General features: G+C 39.6%; 2 protein-coding genes and 1 long non-coding RNA gene across 3 annotated transcripts; all 3 read left to right on the forward strand.

The window, feature by feature from the left end:
- The first annotated feature begins 1,731 nt into the window (after positions 1–1,731).
- LOC149097975 (uncharacterized) lies at positions 1,732–3,985 on the forward strand. The gene is made up of 4 exons (XM_089278243.1): positions 1,732–1,770; positions 2,481–2,586; positions 2,781–2,843; positions 3,525–3,985. The coding sequence occupies exons 2-4, from the start codon at positions 2,514–2,516 to the stop codon at positions 3,983–3,985; spliced, it is 597 nt and encodes a 198-aa protein (XP_089134369.1). The 5' UTR covers positions 1,732–1,770; positions 2,481–2,513.
- A 5,727-nt stretch (positions 3,986–9,712) lies between these two features.
- LOC149097976 (uncharacterized) lies at positions 9,713–10,191 on the forward strand. The gene has a single exon (XM_089278652.1). The coding sequence runs from the start codon at positions 9,728–9,730 to the stop codon at positions 10,088–10,090; it is 363 nt and encodes a 120-aa protein (XP_089134778.1). The 5' UTR covers positions 9,713–9,727; the 3' UTR covers positions 10,091–10,191.
- Positions 10,192–14,448: 4,257 nt separating this feature from the next.
- Positions 14,449–17,822, forward strand: LOC149097977 (uncharacterized). Its single transcript, XR_016203775.1, has 2 exons — positions 14,449–16,801; positions 17,087–17,822. It is a non-coding gene; the product is annotated as an uncharacterized LOC149097977 (long non-coding RNA).
- Positions 17,823–18,073: the final 251 nt, after the last annotated feature.

The raw sequence follows: 18,073 nt of genomic DNA on the forward strand, positions 1-18,073 counted from the left end.
GCACCCTCAGTTCCAACAATATTGAGAACAATGTATAAATTGATTAAAATGTAACACAAACAGCGGTTATAAACATTTTTAAAACACGCATTTTATGAACTTGACGTTTCCTATGCTAGTCAACATACATTTTCCAAAGTATAACCGTTAAAATGTTTTGAAAAGCTATTTATACTGTATAAATGGGACCATTTTGACATTTTGGCGTCCGGCAAAAGTGACTACAATTGTAAGGTTAAGGAAACCTTGTTTATTCAGGAATTGGAGCCAGCATTTAATGCCGATGTTAGTAGTGAAAAGTGTTTACTTTATCAGGAAAGCTTTCACTGTGTCACTTTACAGACAGTTTCCGTTTGAAACGTCTTAAATTTCTACTGCAGATGTTTTCTGTCTATGTTCCAGACCCCATTTATACAGTACAAATAGCTTTTCAAAAAAATTTAACGGTTACACTTTTGAAAATATATGTTGATTAGCATACGAAACGTCAAGTTCATAAAATGCATGTTTTTAAAATGTTTACCACCGCTGTTTGTGTTATATTTTTAATCGAGCTACGATGGCCGAAGACCAAGAGTTGATATGATAACGTATAAATTACTGCAAAAACCAATTCAAAGGCTCTCAGGTGAGCCCATGATTGAATTCAACAACACGATTAGAATTTACTGCTTTGTTGAGCATAAAGATATATTTAATTAACTGCTTTTCTGCTCAAGTACAGTTTTGTGATTGTCATGATTCTTTGGAGATATCGGCAAATTAATGATTTTTTAAAAATATTTGGCATTTACTCTCTCTTATAGTCGTTGACCTCCTGAACACGTTACCAAAGAAAGGGAGAGAAGCATATTCCTCGAAATAATTTTAACTTCCTGTTTTGTTAACTTGACTTCAAGCTTAAAGGCTTCCTCATTCTTCGTTCCAACACCAGGAAGAACGGTAACCAAGAAATTCTAGACGTAACGGGAAGTTAGCTGTTCGGATACAGCATGTGGTCTCTGCTCGCTCGCGAAATAAGGGAGTGCTACGTTAACCTAGAAGGGGCGATTAAAGTAAATAAAGATCAAGACGAAGTAGTCACCAAAATATCGAGAAAAAATTATATTCATCCTCCCCTGTAGAAGGCAGCCGAATAACTTAATTTAATATTCTAGAGATAAAATGAAGAGCGGTAAAAGGCGTTCAAATCACTCCTAACCAGTTATGAGTGGTGCAACAGTCACCCCCGTTTCTTTCTGCGAGCAAGGGGAAAGTTGCGAAGCCGCGAGGCCAAGCACCCGTGTCAATCCAGGGACAAACTTCCTGTAAAATATGGTTATTTTAAACTTCTTGGTTACTAAAACTTCCTAGTAACTGAAATGTTCAACATTCCTTGATGGGACGACCTCAAGGAATTTTCAATTACCCTATTCCTTGATCACTGTTATATAGTTACTATGATTTTTTTTTATCTTGAACCATCAAAGAGTTTAGCAAATAAGCTATTGCGTCCATCCGAAAAGGGAACCTTAAAACTGAAAAAAATATGTCAATTTTGTGGCATAATTTTGCTGTCTTTTTGTTTTTTTGCAGCATTCAATATTTTGTAAGTTCTTTGCGGTTTCAAAAAAGCAAAACTAGGCAACCAGAGTGTACTGTCCAAATAAAAATAGATAACCATCAATTCTTCACGTGATAATAATTATAGATTTAAAAGAAATGTCTTCACCATCCCTTCATTCTGCTCAGAAAGCTGAAGCCGAAGAAACTCAGTTCAAGATTTGTGAGGTTTGTATCAATCTATTCATTTGACAACATAATAGGAGTTCTCATAACAAGGTCGAATTGTCGCCAATTTTTTTTTACCTGTTTTGTTTCCTTCAAATTTTAAAAACGAAGAAAGCCGAGCGCTTGAACCACGCTAGATATTGTTTAAATGAATCAGGCTCTTTTTAATCAATAATTTATCACTTCGGGCATCTTATCTCATTGTGCTAATCTACCAAATTTCCTTGCTAAGGGTCATTTACTTTTAAAGGGGCCGAGCAGGCCACTTCAGTCAAACAGAGCTATGGAATCGTTATTCTGTTTGTTGAAATGAGTAGATTGGGGGCGCAAAACTCGAATTGTACACTAAGTTAGTGAAGATGCTTGTACTTGCAATATCATGCCGTCCGGCAGGCCGTCAAAGGCCATCCATTAAGACATCAATAGCAAGCCGAGAAGCAGCTGCGGCCATAACAAAGTCCGGCCAGGTCATACATCCTATGTTTATGTAACTGCTGAGTAAAGCTATATTTAAATAAAAAGAATAACCTCTCACAAGAAGAAGAAGAAAAAAAGCACAACGAAACAATATCAAAGTAACTTCGATTGTAGGTTTGGAAATGAAAAATTCCAGAAGAAAATTAAATGCAACACATTATATTTCATCCAGTAACCGCGTTTAATTTTGGGTGGTTATTTTATTATGATTTATTTCTGGCTTTTTCTTGCAGATCTCTTGTTCCTAGGAGCGTCATTCACTCCCCATGAAGCTCACATTTAGCATTGTCATACTGGCTCTTTTGGGCATGTCATTGACGTCAGCGAGCCGCATCAAAAGTGAGTCAGAAGGAACCTTCATTTCCAATTCGTTCGTTTAATTTCCATGACAACCAGTTAGCCATCATGGGATAGAGATGATTGTTTTGGGTCAGGTAATGACCTGCCCCATAAACAAGTAAAAAGCAAAAAATGCGAATCTTCAGCATTATCAAAAGTTGGTGTACTTGTTGTTTGTTCCTTTCTTTGCTCAGAGCTCCGCGCCCAGATTGCTGAGTTGACAAAAGCAGTGGAACAATTAAACCGAAAGTATGGAGGTTCGTATTTTTCTATATGAATTTGTGAAAACGTTGCACTGATTGAAAAATGTTTGTTGGTTTAATAAAAAAAAGCACAGTTGTGCACTTTGGACTGTGCTATGCGATCCATGCAAGATCGGATGGCTTAAGACGTGGACTAAAATCGTCATTTCGCCAGTACTTAGAGAACATTTTCTTACGATAAAACAACGGATACTCAATGTTGAAGAAATAATCTTCAATTACAACAAAACTAAGTAAATGGGACGAGAAAAAGCTTCGGACTTTTTTTTTACAATTTAGTTTCTGAATTTTTAGTATGGGAAACGACCCCCGGTTAAAATTAAGCTTTTGCCAAATTTGCAACAATCTGCCAATAAAACAGCGAATTATAAACAAATATTGGATGAGGCTTTTGTGATATTCAGAATAATCAAGGTCGAGGTAGGTGTTATCAGCCGAAGCCTTCGGCTTTGGCTGATAACCCTTACCGAGACCTTGATTATTCTGGATGTCACAAAAACCCAATCTAATAATTGTTTAATTATACATTGAACGAAAAAAGCAATGGTCACGACATTCACGTTTTTGCTTCTTCACTGAAAACGGCAAGCAATTTTCCCCTGAATGGAATGCAAGTCCAACGATTTCCATGGTCATGAAAAAATAAATAAGTAAATAGGAGTATTTTTATTTAAGGTCCCTGGCAGAAGCTAAATACTGCTCCAGTGTGTTTTGGCGCCAAGGACAGTCAGTTTGGCTCGTTTAAGATTCCATCTGGTGGAAACATTAGAAAGATGAGGCTGGTCCATTTGTATGGCTACGTGTCTTGTCTAGCGGGTGCCTCCGTCACGTACTGGTCTCCCTTCAGTTGTTCAGACTACCCTGGCCTGGCTGCTTATACTGGTGTTACCATAACTACCGCAGGAAATACCGTCCTCTTGCCGCCGAAGCAGTTAAGCTTATCGTCCGGGTGGTCGTTTATCCCTGGTTACGACGGGCAATCAACTGAACTGGTGCTGACCAAGTTCTCCGAGCAGCCAATTGCCGTGACCTCGGGACAAGAGTTGCGTTTATGGTACGGCGAGGATTTGATGAATGGCCGTGAAGGTGACAATGGCGGAAGATCTTGTTGTGATGTTTATGCTCTCTTCGAGTAGGGGAGTGCTTGGCGAGTCTCATTTACACGTTGATTAAATTTGTTGTAAGGGGAGGGGAATAAATTTGGTTCATTAAAAGAGAGAAAGAGCTGGTTTGCATTCATTATTTGCACGCCTGATTTGATTCTATTAAACAATTAGACAATGAGCCCGAGATTTCTATCGCATGATAGTTGCACGCATAGAAATCGAGAGCGAATAACGTAATTGTTTTGGTGTAAACCTACTAGTCGTTCAAAACTTCATCTAAATCCTCTTCACAGACACCTCGAAAACGCAAAGAAGCGGCCATCATTTTGTTAACAAGCGCTCACTGCTACGCTACTCACTATCTACAACAGAATAAATAGTGAGTAGCGCAGCCAATCAGAGAACGACATTTCTGATAGAAGTAGATTTATACTAAATTTTCTTAGAGAATTCTTTCCTTTCTTATCAGAGACAAAGCTATGCGACCGGAGTGTTATGGCCTACTCTTTACAAAGAAAATAACATTAAAATGACCTTCAGACAATCACGTAGATACAAACGGGTTGTTAGTACCAAATGCGAGGTTAAACTCGGTAAATTGTCCGTCAATGCTTTCATTTCTTCCTATCAAAAGTGACTTAGTCCCTTAACCCGAGCCGAACAAAAACTTTGGAACAAACCACTGATCGTAGAAATATATACAGGACACGTGTTGCATATGAACCTAGTGCGAATCTCTCCGTAGCCTGGTTAGGGTACCCGAACAGTATCTGCGAGGTCAGCGGTTCACCGACGGAATCTCCTCGATGACTCAGAATCCTCTTACAGTGAACATTTACCAAACAAGAAAAGCATGAACTAAAACGCGACAATCAGGTCCGAAGATTATTCAGGTCGTAGTCGGATCTGCAGCACTTTCTTTGAATACAAAAGGTCCTAGCAAATAAAATGAAAATTTTTGAGGAAAAAGTCAATTCAGTTTCTGCAAACGACGTTTCGGACTTAACCCTTCTTCAGGTTCAGTTAAGTTTTCTTTATGGAAGCAGCGCAAGGTAAGTGCAAAGTGCCACAGCACGCGCACTGTTCAATGTTCGAAGCTTCAAATATGCTGCAAACAGTATTACTGCATGAGAAATTTAATGCCCAGCTTGGGAAAAACATATAATAAATTTTGTGTTGACAACCGTTGTTGTGTTTCTCGAGGACACTGAACTTTAGACTTAACCTTTTAACCAGTTCAAGATCTTGCGCAACCATCCTTGTGCCTGTAATAGCCGTAATATACACAGCGGTTCAGCCAATCGGAGCGCGCGAAAAACCCTTCCACATTATATTACAAAACGAAATTCCTAAGAGATCAAAATAAACAATCAATATTTGATATCGGCGACTACTTCATGTTCATCGGCTGCGATAATTTGTCGAGTAAATTGTTTTTCATTTTGAAAAGTGATTGAGAAAGTTGTGCTACTTTAATGGCTGTTTTATGCCGAATTAGGGTAATTCCTCTGAAATAAAAGTGACAATAGATTTTTGTTCAACCTTTGTCCACTGAATATTTGTCATATGACAACTTCAATTTTGAAATAAAAGAGGGGGGTGCCCATGCTCATTAAGGAGCAGTAAGGCATTGAAAATGCCCCATTTTGGTATTATTTAATGCTTATTATAAAAACGCATTCCCAGTAATTGTAAGATCCTTGTGAGCCCAGATTCATAAGAACACGCATTAAACTACAGTCAATACATTGTGTCGGACACAACTAAACATTTTAAGTTTGATTCAGACAGAAAGCTAAATTTCTTGACGTAGTTACCGACTGCAAAATAGAAAAGGCCACAGTGTATCTGCTATTTTTCTTATTTATTCAATTTTCCGATGACTGGAAAAAAAATTGGGGTGCCCGTGCTCGTTGGTGAGCTAGAGCCATTTTTCAACTGACAGAGCTCAACATCAAGGCAAATCCGTCATGTTTTCACTATGCGCGTGCACGAGCGCGCTCTAATGACGCCATTAATTATGCGCAGTAAGGATGCGCGATGCAAATGTGAGGAATGACCTTAAAGTTGGCTTTTCGTTTTAAGAGCAGCGTTGAAGCGCTTGTACAATCATTGTTTGGGATCTTTCGCTTGAACAAACTTTCGCAAGTAAAAATGCTAATTATAATAGTCAACTTACACGTTATTCATCATTGTATACTTGTTTAAACACAGCCGGCGACTGAATCACAATGAAACACGCTTGGACGCGAGTGAATCAGTGGAAAAAAGAGACTTGACCCCTGGAATTCCTCCTGATTAAGTTCCAAATCGAGATATAAACTATGATTGGTATCGGAACTTACCAATTTATTTTAGGTAGCTTGTCGTGGTGTTTCATTACAGAGTTACAAAGAAACACCGAGAACAGTGCACATTGAAAGTTTACTTTCCTGTCGAACTGTTTACCTACTTGAAGGCGCTTCAAGCACTGAATTACGTCATTGGACCGTTTGAAACGTCTTAAATTTCTACTGAAGATGTTTTCTGTCTATGTTCCAGACCCCATTTATACAGTATAAATACCTTTTCAAAAAATTTTAACGGTTATACATTTGAAAATGTATGTTGATTAGCATACGAAACGTCAAGTTCATAAAATGCATGTTTTTAAAATGTTTACTGCCGCTGTTTGTGTTATATTTTTAATCAAGCTACGATGGCCGAAGACCAAGAGTTGATATGATAACGTATAAATTACTGCAAAAACCAATTCAAAGGCGCTTAGGCGAGCCCATGATTGAATTCAACAACACGATTAGAATTTACTGCTTTGTTGAGCATAAAGATATATTTAATAAACTGCTTTTCTGCTCAAGTACAGTTTTGTGATTGTCATGATTCTTTGGAGATATCGTCAAATTAATGGTTTTTTAAAAATATTTGGCATTTGCTCCTTCTTATAGTCGTTGACCTTCTGAACACGTTACCAAAGAATTAAAAGAGAGAGATGCATATTCCTCGAAATGATTTAAACTTCCTGTTTTGTAAACTTGACTTCAAGCTTAAAGGCTTCCTCATTCTTCGTTCCAACACCAGGAAGAACGGTAACCAAGAAATTCTAGACGTAACGGGAAGTTAGCTGTTCGGATACAGCATGTGGTCTCTGCTCGCTCGCGAAATAAGGGAGTGCTACGTTAATCCAGAAGGGGCGATTAAAGTAAATAAAGATCAAGACGAAGTAGTCACCAAAATATCGAGAAAAAATTATATCCATCCTCCCCTGTAGAAGGCAGCCGAATAACTTAATTTAATATTCTAGAGATAAAATGAAGAGCGGTAAAAGGCGTTCAAATCACTCCTAACCAGTTATGAGTGATGCAACAGTCACCCCCGTTTCTTTCTGCGAGCAAGGGGAAAGTTGCGAAGCCGCGAGGCCAAGCACCCATGTCAATCCAGGGACAAACTTCCTGTAAAATATGGTTATTTTAAACTTCTTGGTTACTAAAACTTCCTAGTAACTGAAATGTTCAACATTCCTTGATGGGACGACCTCAAGGAATTTTCGATATTCCTATTCCTTGATCACTGTTATATAGTTACTATGACTTTTTTTTATCTTGAACCATCAAAGAGTTTAGCAAATAAGCTATTGCGTCCATCCGAAAAGGGAACCTTAAAACTGAAAAAAATATGTCAACTTTGTGGCAGAATTTTGCTGTCCTTCTTTTTTTTTGCAGCATTCAATATTTTGTAAGTTCTTTGCGGTTTCAAAAAAGCAAAACTAGGCAACCAGAGTGTACTGTCCAAATAAAAATAGATAACCATCAATTCGTCGCGTGATAATAATTATAGATTTAAAAGAAATGTCTTCACCATCCCGTTCATTCTGCTCAGAAAGCTGAAGCCGAAGAAACTCAGTTCAAGATTTGTGAGGTTTGTATCAATCTATTCATTTGACAACATAATAGGAGTTCTCATAGCAAGGTCGAATTGTCGCCAATTTTTTTGACCTGTTTTGTTTCCTTCAAATTTGAAAAAGGAAGAAAGCCGAGCGCTTGAACCACGCTAGATATTGCTTAAATGAATCAGGCTCTTTTTAATCAATAATTTATCACTTCGGGCATCTTATCTCATTGTGTTAATCTACCAAATTTCCTTGCTAAGGGTCATTTACTTTTAAAGGGGCCGAGCAGGCCACTTCAGTCAAACAGAGCTATGGAATCGTTATTCTGTTTGTTGAAATGAGTGGATTGGCGACGCAAAACTCGAATTGTACACTAAGTTAGTGAAGATGCTCGTACCCGCAATATCACGCCGTCCGGCAGGCCGTCCGGCAGGCCGTCCGGCAGGCCATCCATTAAGACATCAATAGCAAGCCGAGAAGCAGCTGCGGCCATAACAAAGTCCGTCCAGGTCATACATCCTATGTTTATGTAACTGCTGAGTAAAGCTATATTTAAATAAAAAGAATAACCTCTCACAAGAAGAAGAAAAAAAAAAAGCACAACGAAACAATATCAAAGTAACTTCGATTGTAGGTTTGGAAATGAAAAATTCCAGAAGAAAATTAAATGCAACACATTACATTTCATCCAGCAACCGCGTTTAATTTTGGGTGGTTATTTTGTTATGATTTATTTCTGGCTTTTTCTTGCAGATCTCTTGTTCCTAGGAGCGTCATTCACTCCCCATGAAACTCACATTTAACATTGTCATACTGGCTCTTTTGGGCATGTCAATGACGTCAGCGAGCCGCATCAAAAGTGAGTCAGAAGGAACCTTTATTTCCAATTCGTTCGTTTAATTTCCATGACAACCAGTTAGCCATCATGTGATAGAGATGATTGTTTTGGGTCAGGTAATGACCTGCCCCATAAACAAGTAAAAAGCAAAAAATGCGAATCTTCAGCATTATTAAAAGTTGGTGTACTTGTTGTTTGTTCCTTTCTTTGCTCAGAGCTCCGCGCCCAGATTGCTGAGTTGACAAAAGCAGTGGAACGATTAAACCGAAAGCATGGAGGTTGGTATTTTTCTATATGAATTTGTGAAAACGTTGCACTGATTGAAAAATGTTTGGTGGTTTAATAAAAAAAAAAGCACAGTTGTGCACTTTAGACTGTGCTATGCGATGCATGCAAGATCGGATGGCTTAAGACGTGGACTAAAATCATCATTTCGCCAGTATTCAGAGAACATTTTCTTACGATAAAACAACGGATACTCAATGTTGAAGAAATAATCTTCAATTACAACAAAACTAAGTGAATAGGACGAGAAAAAGCTTCGGACTTTTTTTTACAATTTAGTTTCTGAATTTTTAGTATGGGAAACGACCCCCGGTTAAAATTAAGCTTTTGCCAAATTTGCAACAATCTGCCAATAAAACAGCGAATTATAAACAAATATTGGGTGAGGCTTTTGTGATATTCAGAATAATCAAGGTCGAGGTAGGTGTTATCAGCCGAAGCCTTCGGCTTTGGCTGATAACCCTTACCGAGACCTTGATTATTCTGGATGTCACAAAAACCCAATCTAATAATTGTTTAATTATACATTGAACGAAAAAAGCAATGGTCACGACATTCATGTTTTTGCTTCTTCACTGAAAACGGCAAGCAATTTTCCCCTGAATGGAATGCAAGTCCAACGATTTCCATGGTCATGAAAAAATAAATAAGTAAATAGGAGTATTTTCATTTAAGGTCCCTGGCAGAAGCTAAATACTGCTCCAGTGTGTTTTGGCGCCAAGGACAGTCGTTTAAGATTCTATCTGGTGGAAACATTAGAAAGATGAGGCTGGTCCATTTGTATGGCTACGTGTCTTGTCTAGCGGGTGCCTCCGTCACGTACTGGTCTCCCTTCAGTTGTTCAGACTACCCTGGCCTGGCTGCTTATACAGGTGTTACCATAACTACCGCAGGAAATACCGTCCTCTTGCCGCCGAAGCAGTTAAGCTTATCGTCCGGGTGGTCGTTTATCCCTGGTTACGACGGGCAATCAACTGAACTGGTACTGACCAAGTTCTCCGAGCAGCCAATTGCCGTGACCTCGGGACAAGAGTTGCGTTTATGGTACAGCGAGGATTTGATGAATGGCCCTGAAGGTGACAATGGCGGAAGATCTTGTTGTGATGTTTACGCTCTCTTCGAGTAGGGGAGTGCTTGGCGAGTCTCATTTACACGTTGATTAGATTTGTTGTAAGGGGAGGGGAATAAATTTGGTTCATTAAAAGAGAGAAAGAGCTGGTTTGCATTCATTATTTACACGCCTGATTTGATTCTGTTAAGCAATTAGATTATGAGAGAGAAAGATTTCTATCGCATGATAGTTGACGAGGGCTGCGCCATCGTCAATTATCACGCATAGAAATCGAGAGCGAATAACGTAATTGTTTTAGTATAAACCTACTAGTCGTTCAAAACTTCATCTAAATCCTCTTCACAGACACCTCGCAAACGCAAAGAAGCGGCCGTCATTTTGTTAACAAGCGCTCACTGTTACGCCACTCACTATCTACAACAGAATAGATAGTGAGTAGCGCAGCCAATCAGAGAACAGCATTTGTGATAGCACGCACGTAGACTGTTATACTAAAATTTCTTAGAGAATTCTTTCCTTTTTTCAGGGACAAAGCTATGCGACCGGAGTGTATGGCCTACTCTGTACAAAGAAAATAATATTAAAATGACCTTCAGACAATCACGCAGATACAAACGGGTTGTTAGTACCAAATGCGAGGTTAAACTCGGTAAATTGTCCGTCAATGCTTTCATTTCTTCGTACCAAAAGTGACTTAGTTCCTTAACCCGAGCCGAACAAAAACTTTGGAACAAACCACTGATCGTAGAAATATATACAGGACACGTGTTGCATATGAACCTAGTGCGAATCTCTCCGTAGCCTGGTTAGGGTACCCGAACAGTATCTGCGAGGTCAGCGGTTCACCGACGGAATCTCCTCGATGACTCAGAATCCTCTTACAATGAACATTTACCAAACAAGAAAAGCATGAACTAAAACGTGACAATCAGGTCCGAAGATTATTCAGGTCGTAGTCGGATCTGCAGCACTTTCTTTGAATACAAAAAGTCTTAGCGAATAAAATGAAAATTTTTGAGGAAAAAGTCAATTCAGTTTCTGCAAACGACGTTTCGGACTTAACCCTTCTTCAGGTTCAGTTAAGTTTTCTTTATGGAAGCAGCAAAGGTAATTGCAAAGGTAAGCGCAAAGTGCCAGAGCACGCGCACTGTTCTGGCAATGTTCGAAGCTTCAAATATGCTGCAAACAGTATTACGGCATGAGGAATTTAATGCCCAGCTTGGGAAAAACATAAAATAAACTTTGTGTTGACAACCGTTGTTGTGTTTCTCGAGGACACTGAACTTTAGACTTAACCGTTTAACCAGTTCAAGATCTTGCGCAACCATCCTTAATTCCATGTGCCTGTAATAGTCGTAATATACACAGCGGTTCAGCCAATCGGAGCGCGCGAAAAACCCGTCCACATTATATTACAAAACGAAATTCCTAAGAGATCAAAATAAACAATCAATATTTGATATCGGCGACCACTTCATGTTCATCGGTTGCAATAATTTGTCGAGTAAATTGCTTTTCATTTTGAAAGTGATTGAGAAAGTTGTGCTACTTTAATGGCTGTTTTATGCCGAATTAAAGTTGGCTTTTCGTTTTAAAAGCAGCGTTGAAGCGCTTGTACAATCATTGTTTGGGATCTTTCGCTTGAACAAACTTTCGCAAGTAAAAATGCTAATTATAATTGTCAGCTTACGAATTTATTTTAGGTAGCTTGTCGTGGTGTTTCATTGCAGAGTTACAAAGAAACACCGAGAACAGTGCACGTTGAAAGTTGACTTTCATGTCGAACTGTTTACCTACTTGAAGGCGCTTCAAGCACTGAATTACGTCATCGGACTAAAATGACAAGGCCTCCGGCGGATACGACGCTTTCAGAACCAGTGTCATTTCACTTTTTGAAATGCCCGAAATTAATACAAGAGGTGAGCTGGTTGGTTTTAGTTCATATTTCGTAGCTTTTTGCTTCATCCAGCGACAAAATAATGGGAAAGCCATGTACTGATTCAGAGAAAGGAAATCAATTTTCTTTTTCTGTCTTCGAAGGCTTCGACCTCTTGAAATTACGGAGTTGTCCAAGTGATACAGAAAGACTGCCACCTGAGGGACCAGTAGCATCGTATACAGCCTGTGTATGTCCACAATCTCTCCTTCAAGGTGAGAGCTTTGCCAGTCGCAGTCTAAAGCCAGAAGTTTTGAACAGATCGCATGAAACCGCGGATAGCAGAGAAAGCTTTTCCTCTCGCAAAACTCCACAAGCCGTAAGTAAATCATTGCCACAGACGAGGCAAGCAGTAAATGCTATGCTGCAGAATGAAAGAAGACATGCTCCTACTGTGACTTTTATATTGGGAAAACGGGAGGAAGTGTCTCCAGTTAGAATGCAGCCTTGCCCGCCCTCGACCTCCAGGGACAAAGACCGCCATACAGGGAACACATTTCGAGAACGAAAGTTCAAAGGTGAATATTATGGATCCGCACTGAGCAGTGAAGGGAAAAGTTCAAGAAAACGCAGAGAATACACGGAAAAACGTTCAAACCCGGAGACAATCACTATTGACCTTCCCAGCTCTACCTTGAGGCCGCTAACTGTCAGTGACGTAGAGTTCGAGTTTGAAGAAACTCTGGCGTCAGAAGAAGATTATCGTGACGTCAAGAACAACATTCAAGAAAGAACACAGGTCAGGAAGGGCTCACATTTCCTCAGACAACACGGTTGACAATTAGGAAGCAAGCAAATTTGCTTGCAGAAACTGACTGTAAAATGTCACGCACTGTCTGTAAAGTCACGCAATATTGTGACCTCAACAAGGAAAAGCGAGCACTGGCTCCCAGTCCCCTAGATGAATTCACTCGAAGGCAGCTGGGTTGTAACCTGAAGCTTTGCCGCGAAAATCTGGAACTAAATGAAAGCTTCGCGCCCAAGACTTGCAAAGATACCACAAAGGAAATTATGATTAATAACTGGCTTATTGGCATTCCTAGAGTAAAATGATGATTGTACGACCCAGGGAGGGGAAAATATTGGATATGTCGTCTTTGCATTACTTGATTATCATATTATTGGTGGTTTATTGAACCTTGAGCGAGACATGAAGAAAGCAGAGATTGATCCAAACACATGGGAAGAAGTAGCTGGCATCAGAGTGTCCTGGCGACATGCAGTATCTTCAGAAGTCGGGAGGGCTGAGAATACCAGAAATGACCAGCAGGCCTTGAAGAGAACCAGAAGGAAGACCAGGGCAGCCTCAATTGCAGCACCATCCTCCTTCGTCTGCGTTATTTGCAACAGAGACTGCCACTCCAGAGTGGGACTCTATAACCACTCGAGACGATGCTCCGCATCGACATAGCGCTACACCATCGTCTCCCGAGACGAACGGCTGCCAACGACGACGATTGAACCTTGAAGAGGAAAGTATAATAGACCTTTCCCGCGTTCCACTTCAGTGCGTACGAACAAAAGCACTAAAGAGAGGTTGGGGTGGACATTTTTATACATTTGCGGTATTTTTGTCCACCCTGACCTCGACTCGGTGCCATTGTTTGTTGGAATGCGGGAAAGGTCTATTAAAAATGATAGATTTATAACTAATCCTGAGTGATTTATTAGCGCTGTTTTGTCAACGAACAAATGACTCTGATGAGTTATTGTTAATTAGCGACTACGAATTTATTTTATTGCAATTTTATTGTATTTTTTTTTTATCATAATCATACTGTAATTTTTGTCGCGATTTCATTGTAATTTTACTGAGTAACCCTGATTGGAAAAGCCCAATTGGGGAGCGTTAATAAAACTTTTATTGTTTGTATGGAATGAATAAATAATGAATGAAGGGAATTAGGAAGGAAGGAATGAATGAAACATGTAATTAGAGCGTAGCTGAATTTAATTCCAGTTCACTGCATTGTGCACTGTTTCTAAAAAACCGCGTGATAAACTAAACAAGTAGACCGAACATTATAAGCTAAATTGAAAGCATAACTGCTTATCAAAAAATTAAAATTTGGTGGAGTTAACTAAAGCGTAAGGCGTTCGCATTACAAATGACAATGACTTATACTTGACTGGCTTATCCCGGTTTCCATAGCGACCACGGGATTGCTACTCGGGCTCCTGCATGGGAAGATATCCCATCGAATGTTGGCTCCAAGTCTTTATCATGTTTCACAACCAGGCTGCTGGTATCCCTGTGTAGTCCTGGGTGGAGAGGCGCACTGTGACATTTAAGTGTCAAGAACACAGCACAATGATCCTTGACAGCACTCGAGCCAGCCGACCACTTCATTTAAGGAAGCTGCAAAGCGGTTTCCAGCACTTTTCCAGCAGCTAAACTTTGACAAAATGTTTATAAGTGACAATATTTGTATGACATGAATGCCCTGCCATTGCGGAACTGATAATGGTAGTAGCATAATAGGTTGCCGCAGTATAACCTGTTAAAAACTTCCTTAATTTTAGCTTGAAGTGCTTATAAATTAAAAACGAGCGCGTTGATTCGATATGTGATCAGCATGATAAGATGCAACTTCTCGCAAAGTTTAAAGTGCACCTAACCCCAAAATTTTTTTTTCGCGAAAACGAATCTAGACTTTATTCGAAGCATTTGGGCGAAGAAATTTTTGAATTTGGTTGAATCCTCGATTTTCTATGCCCTTTCAAAGTCGCGCTTGAAGGTTTCACGACCGCGTTTTAGGGAGTCTGGGGCGGCGGTACCTGATGACGTCTACCCAGGAACCAAACACAATGGCGCCTCAGTCAACTCTCTGTATTTGCTCGAGAAAATGGAACACAAAACTAATCGTTCCGATGTATTTTGGGACTAAAACGTCCAAGTTTTGTCTCAGAATCATTTCTTTTTCGTCACTGGAGTCAGAGTTAAGTTTCGATTCGGAAGACTCCGAAATAAACTTCGATCGAGCACGTTCGACAACTGTGAACTCACTGCTTAGAGCTTTGAGAGCAATTTACAATATTTCAAGCGACGAAGGGGAAGACTTCTTTGCGGACGAGTTGCTTGTATATTAGGAATGGAAAGCTAGATACGAAGTGGAGGAGCAGGCAAACGAAAAGCAGGAAAGAAAACTCAAGGACTGCTTTGGATGATAATTTCGTCAACTAAACATAAGATTCCCACGCGTGTTTATAGCCCGTTTACATTTGTCCTTAGCGAGAATGTATTTTATCAAGGTGTGATTGTTCTGTTAAATCCAGCTTGTGTTTTACTTTCAGTTGAATGCTTCATGTTTATAAGAGCGACGTACGTGTCGCAGTTTTCGAGACTTGATGACCTCGAAAACATTGGCTTCGATCGATTGAAAATCGTATTGTTTGGACCTGTATTTTTGAAGCTGCGGGAAGCAAGGTGGAAGGAAACATTTCATACAATTACCGATTTCACATTGTCACACGTTTTAAGTCATAACTCCAAATAATCAATGTAAATTGTTCTCAAAGTTTGCAGCGAAATTCGTCGGATAAGCGAAAAGGATGTGTTCCCTAAGCGGTCCGCACATGTTACGCGGTCATATTTTCGACGCTATATCACAGAATCTTTGTCGCACTGCTGATTTCCAAACCTTCGAAAAACTCTGTGAGTCTAACAATTTTGTTATCATGTAATTCTAAAGGATTAATCTTCGACTTTTATCTAAATCGAAAGAGAAATAAGTGTTGGTTAGCGGCGTACAGTTGCGATCTATTTACATATCAGTATAACGCTTCTTGATCATGATCGGATCACACAACTTTGTATGTTACAAATACTGCGGGATTGGAAGATATAGGTTGTAGGTAGTATTTCTACAAATTGCTGGTTAGCTTTAAGCAGAAAATTTATGAAAATAGCGTTCGAAAGTCTGCGGAACAAATTCCAGTGAGAGTTCTTTAATGGTTCTCACAGATTCAGTTCGCTTGTTTCGGTTCGACAAAATCAACCATCGTTTACGTCTTTGTTGCACCATTAGCCGATCATCGTCAGTTAATTGTACAGTATATCTTTCTTTAAATCTGGAATATTGCTGCAACAGCCGATAGCACCTCTGGAAGGCGTTTCTGCGCACTTTTCGAATGTGTATTGCACCATCCTGAAGGAAATGAGAGGACGTGAGATATCCAACCTTCCTGGGTAGACGTCACAAGAGCCGCTAGACCCATTCTCCTCAAACTCGGTCGTGAAACAAAATGGCGGTGTTTTGGAGCTATTTTCGAGATTTCGTCGGGGCACAGAAAATCGAGGATTTAACGGAATCCAAAACTTTTTTCGCAGAACTATTTCAAATAACAAGGAGATTCGTTTTAGCGAAAAAAATTTTTTGGGGTTAGGTGCACTTTAAAAACATTCTGTCAACGGGGTTTACAGCCACTTTAAATTTATTATCAAGACACTGCGTGACCCAGAATGACTAATGTATTTTGACGTGCCTTCAGAAGCAGTGAATTACGTGAATAGGGTGGCGCGCTGCTCATAGCTACATGAATAAGACTAAGCAGATGGCTTTCGAAGAATATTGAAACAAGTCTGGAATCGGTCTTGAAAAAAGCATGAAAGATCTAAGTAAAGATACAAAAATGAATTCACTATTTACTCAGATATCTTGCTATTATTAAAATTTAATCCTCGGTGTTGTTAAGTACAATTGACTACGGATGCAAATACTCAAGCTGATTGGCTGAGCTATTTGTCTGAATACTATCAGCTGTAGAGTGCAGAGGCTGGAGGTCGTCTATAAAATGGCGACCTTAACTCTATTGACGGACGTTTCAAGGTAAAATACTGTAACCTTCTTCGACAATAATTCAAAACGGAGTCCGGACGTAAATGAAATGTTTTTACATGTAAGGGCGAGAGAACCTCACTAGGGATGAGCCAAAGACTTGCCAATGTCTGGACGTTGCATTTTACCATTATTCGAATTCCCTCACGAATAGATTACAAGGCTTCCAAAGAAAATAGTTTTGTATATCACCTAGCCACGCCAAGTCAGAACCTAGGCAGTGTATAAATGCCTCTTTTCACTGGAATGAGGTTTCTCATCAATGTTTTATTTCAGTTCAGTGAATGGCTGTTGATTTTTTTCCACGGGAGGTTACTATGGCTGTTTAAAAGTAAGGAACGTGCCATAGCACGTACACTAGGAAGCAACGGAGGAAGAAAAGGATCGTAGAAAGAACGGAGCGCCTGGAAACAGAGATGTTAAAGCCTTATTTGTGCTCCTTGGGCATGACGGGAACGCTGTGTGGCAGTGATTAATGACAAAGGAAAGAGAACATTTATTACATAACCCGGGCTACACCACAACTGGCTTTGAGCTCTTTGCAGTGCACGTGACTTTGTTAAACTAGTGGTTGATACTGCTTTTCGTGACACTACATAGACTTATAGGTAAAAGGCTTTTTTTGTTTTGTGCTATTCAGTATCGAACCAGTCAGAGGATAAACGTCTGTTTTGGCAAAGTGAATATCAAAATGTTGGCATAGTCATGTTTCGTGCATGTGGAAGTAGCCCTGTAAAGTTTTGGTGTTTATAGATTTATAGGAGAAGAAAAAAGGTCAAGGAAAGTCAGTGCGTAATCTGACATGTCTTATTCTGATTGATGACAGATCTGATTTTCTGTTATCATTTTCTGACGCGGTGTCTTTAGGGGCTAACCCTTTGCGGTGAAAACGAAGGCTCGATAATCCTTTTGAATTAGATTGAAAAGTCAGACCAGAAATTTCTACCACTTCAAAAGTAATTGCTTTGTTATAAGAGATAATGATAAAAAATTATAATGATAAAAAAACGCCTTCTACTTTGCACGCTTCATGATTGTATAACAATAGTATAAGGATGACGGGTGGATAATTGAGCGTTCAGTGGGAAATTGAATTTTTTCTGGGTTAGGAATCTGCATAGAGTGAGACTAGAGCGCCAAGATGTAAACTTTATGTATTCGGGAAAAGTGTTACTGAGCGTCACTGGCCTGCCCGCCAGGACGGCGACTGGAACAGCAGAGGTGGGCCAGAACTAGACACAGTAACATGCCCACGGGCCAAAA

This window comes from Orbicella faveolata, unplaced genomic scaffold, assembly GCF_042242905.1.
Source record: "Orbicella faveolata isolate gen_17 unplaced genomic scaffold, um_ofav_v1 contig_46, whole genome shotgun sequence".
In the NCBI taxonomy this organism is placed as follows: domain Eukaryota; kingdom Metazoa; phylum Cnidaria; class Anthozoa; order Scleractinia; family Merulinidae; genus Orbicella; species Orbicella faveolata.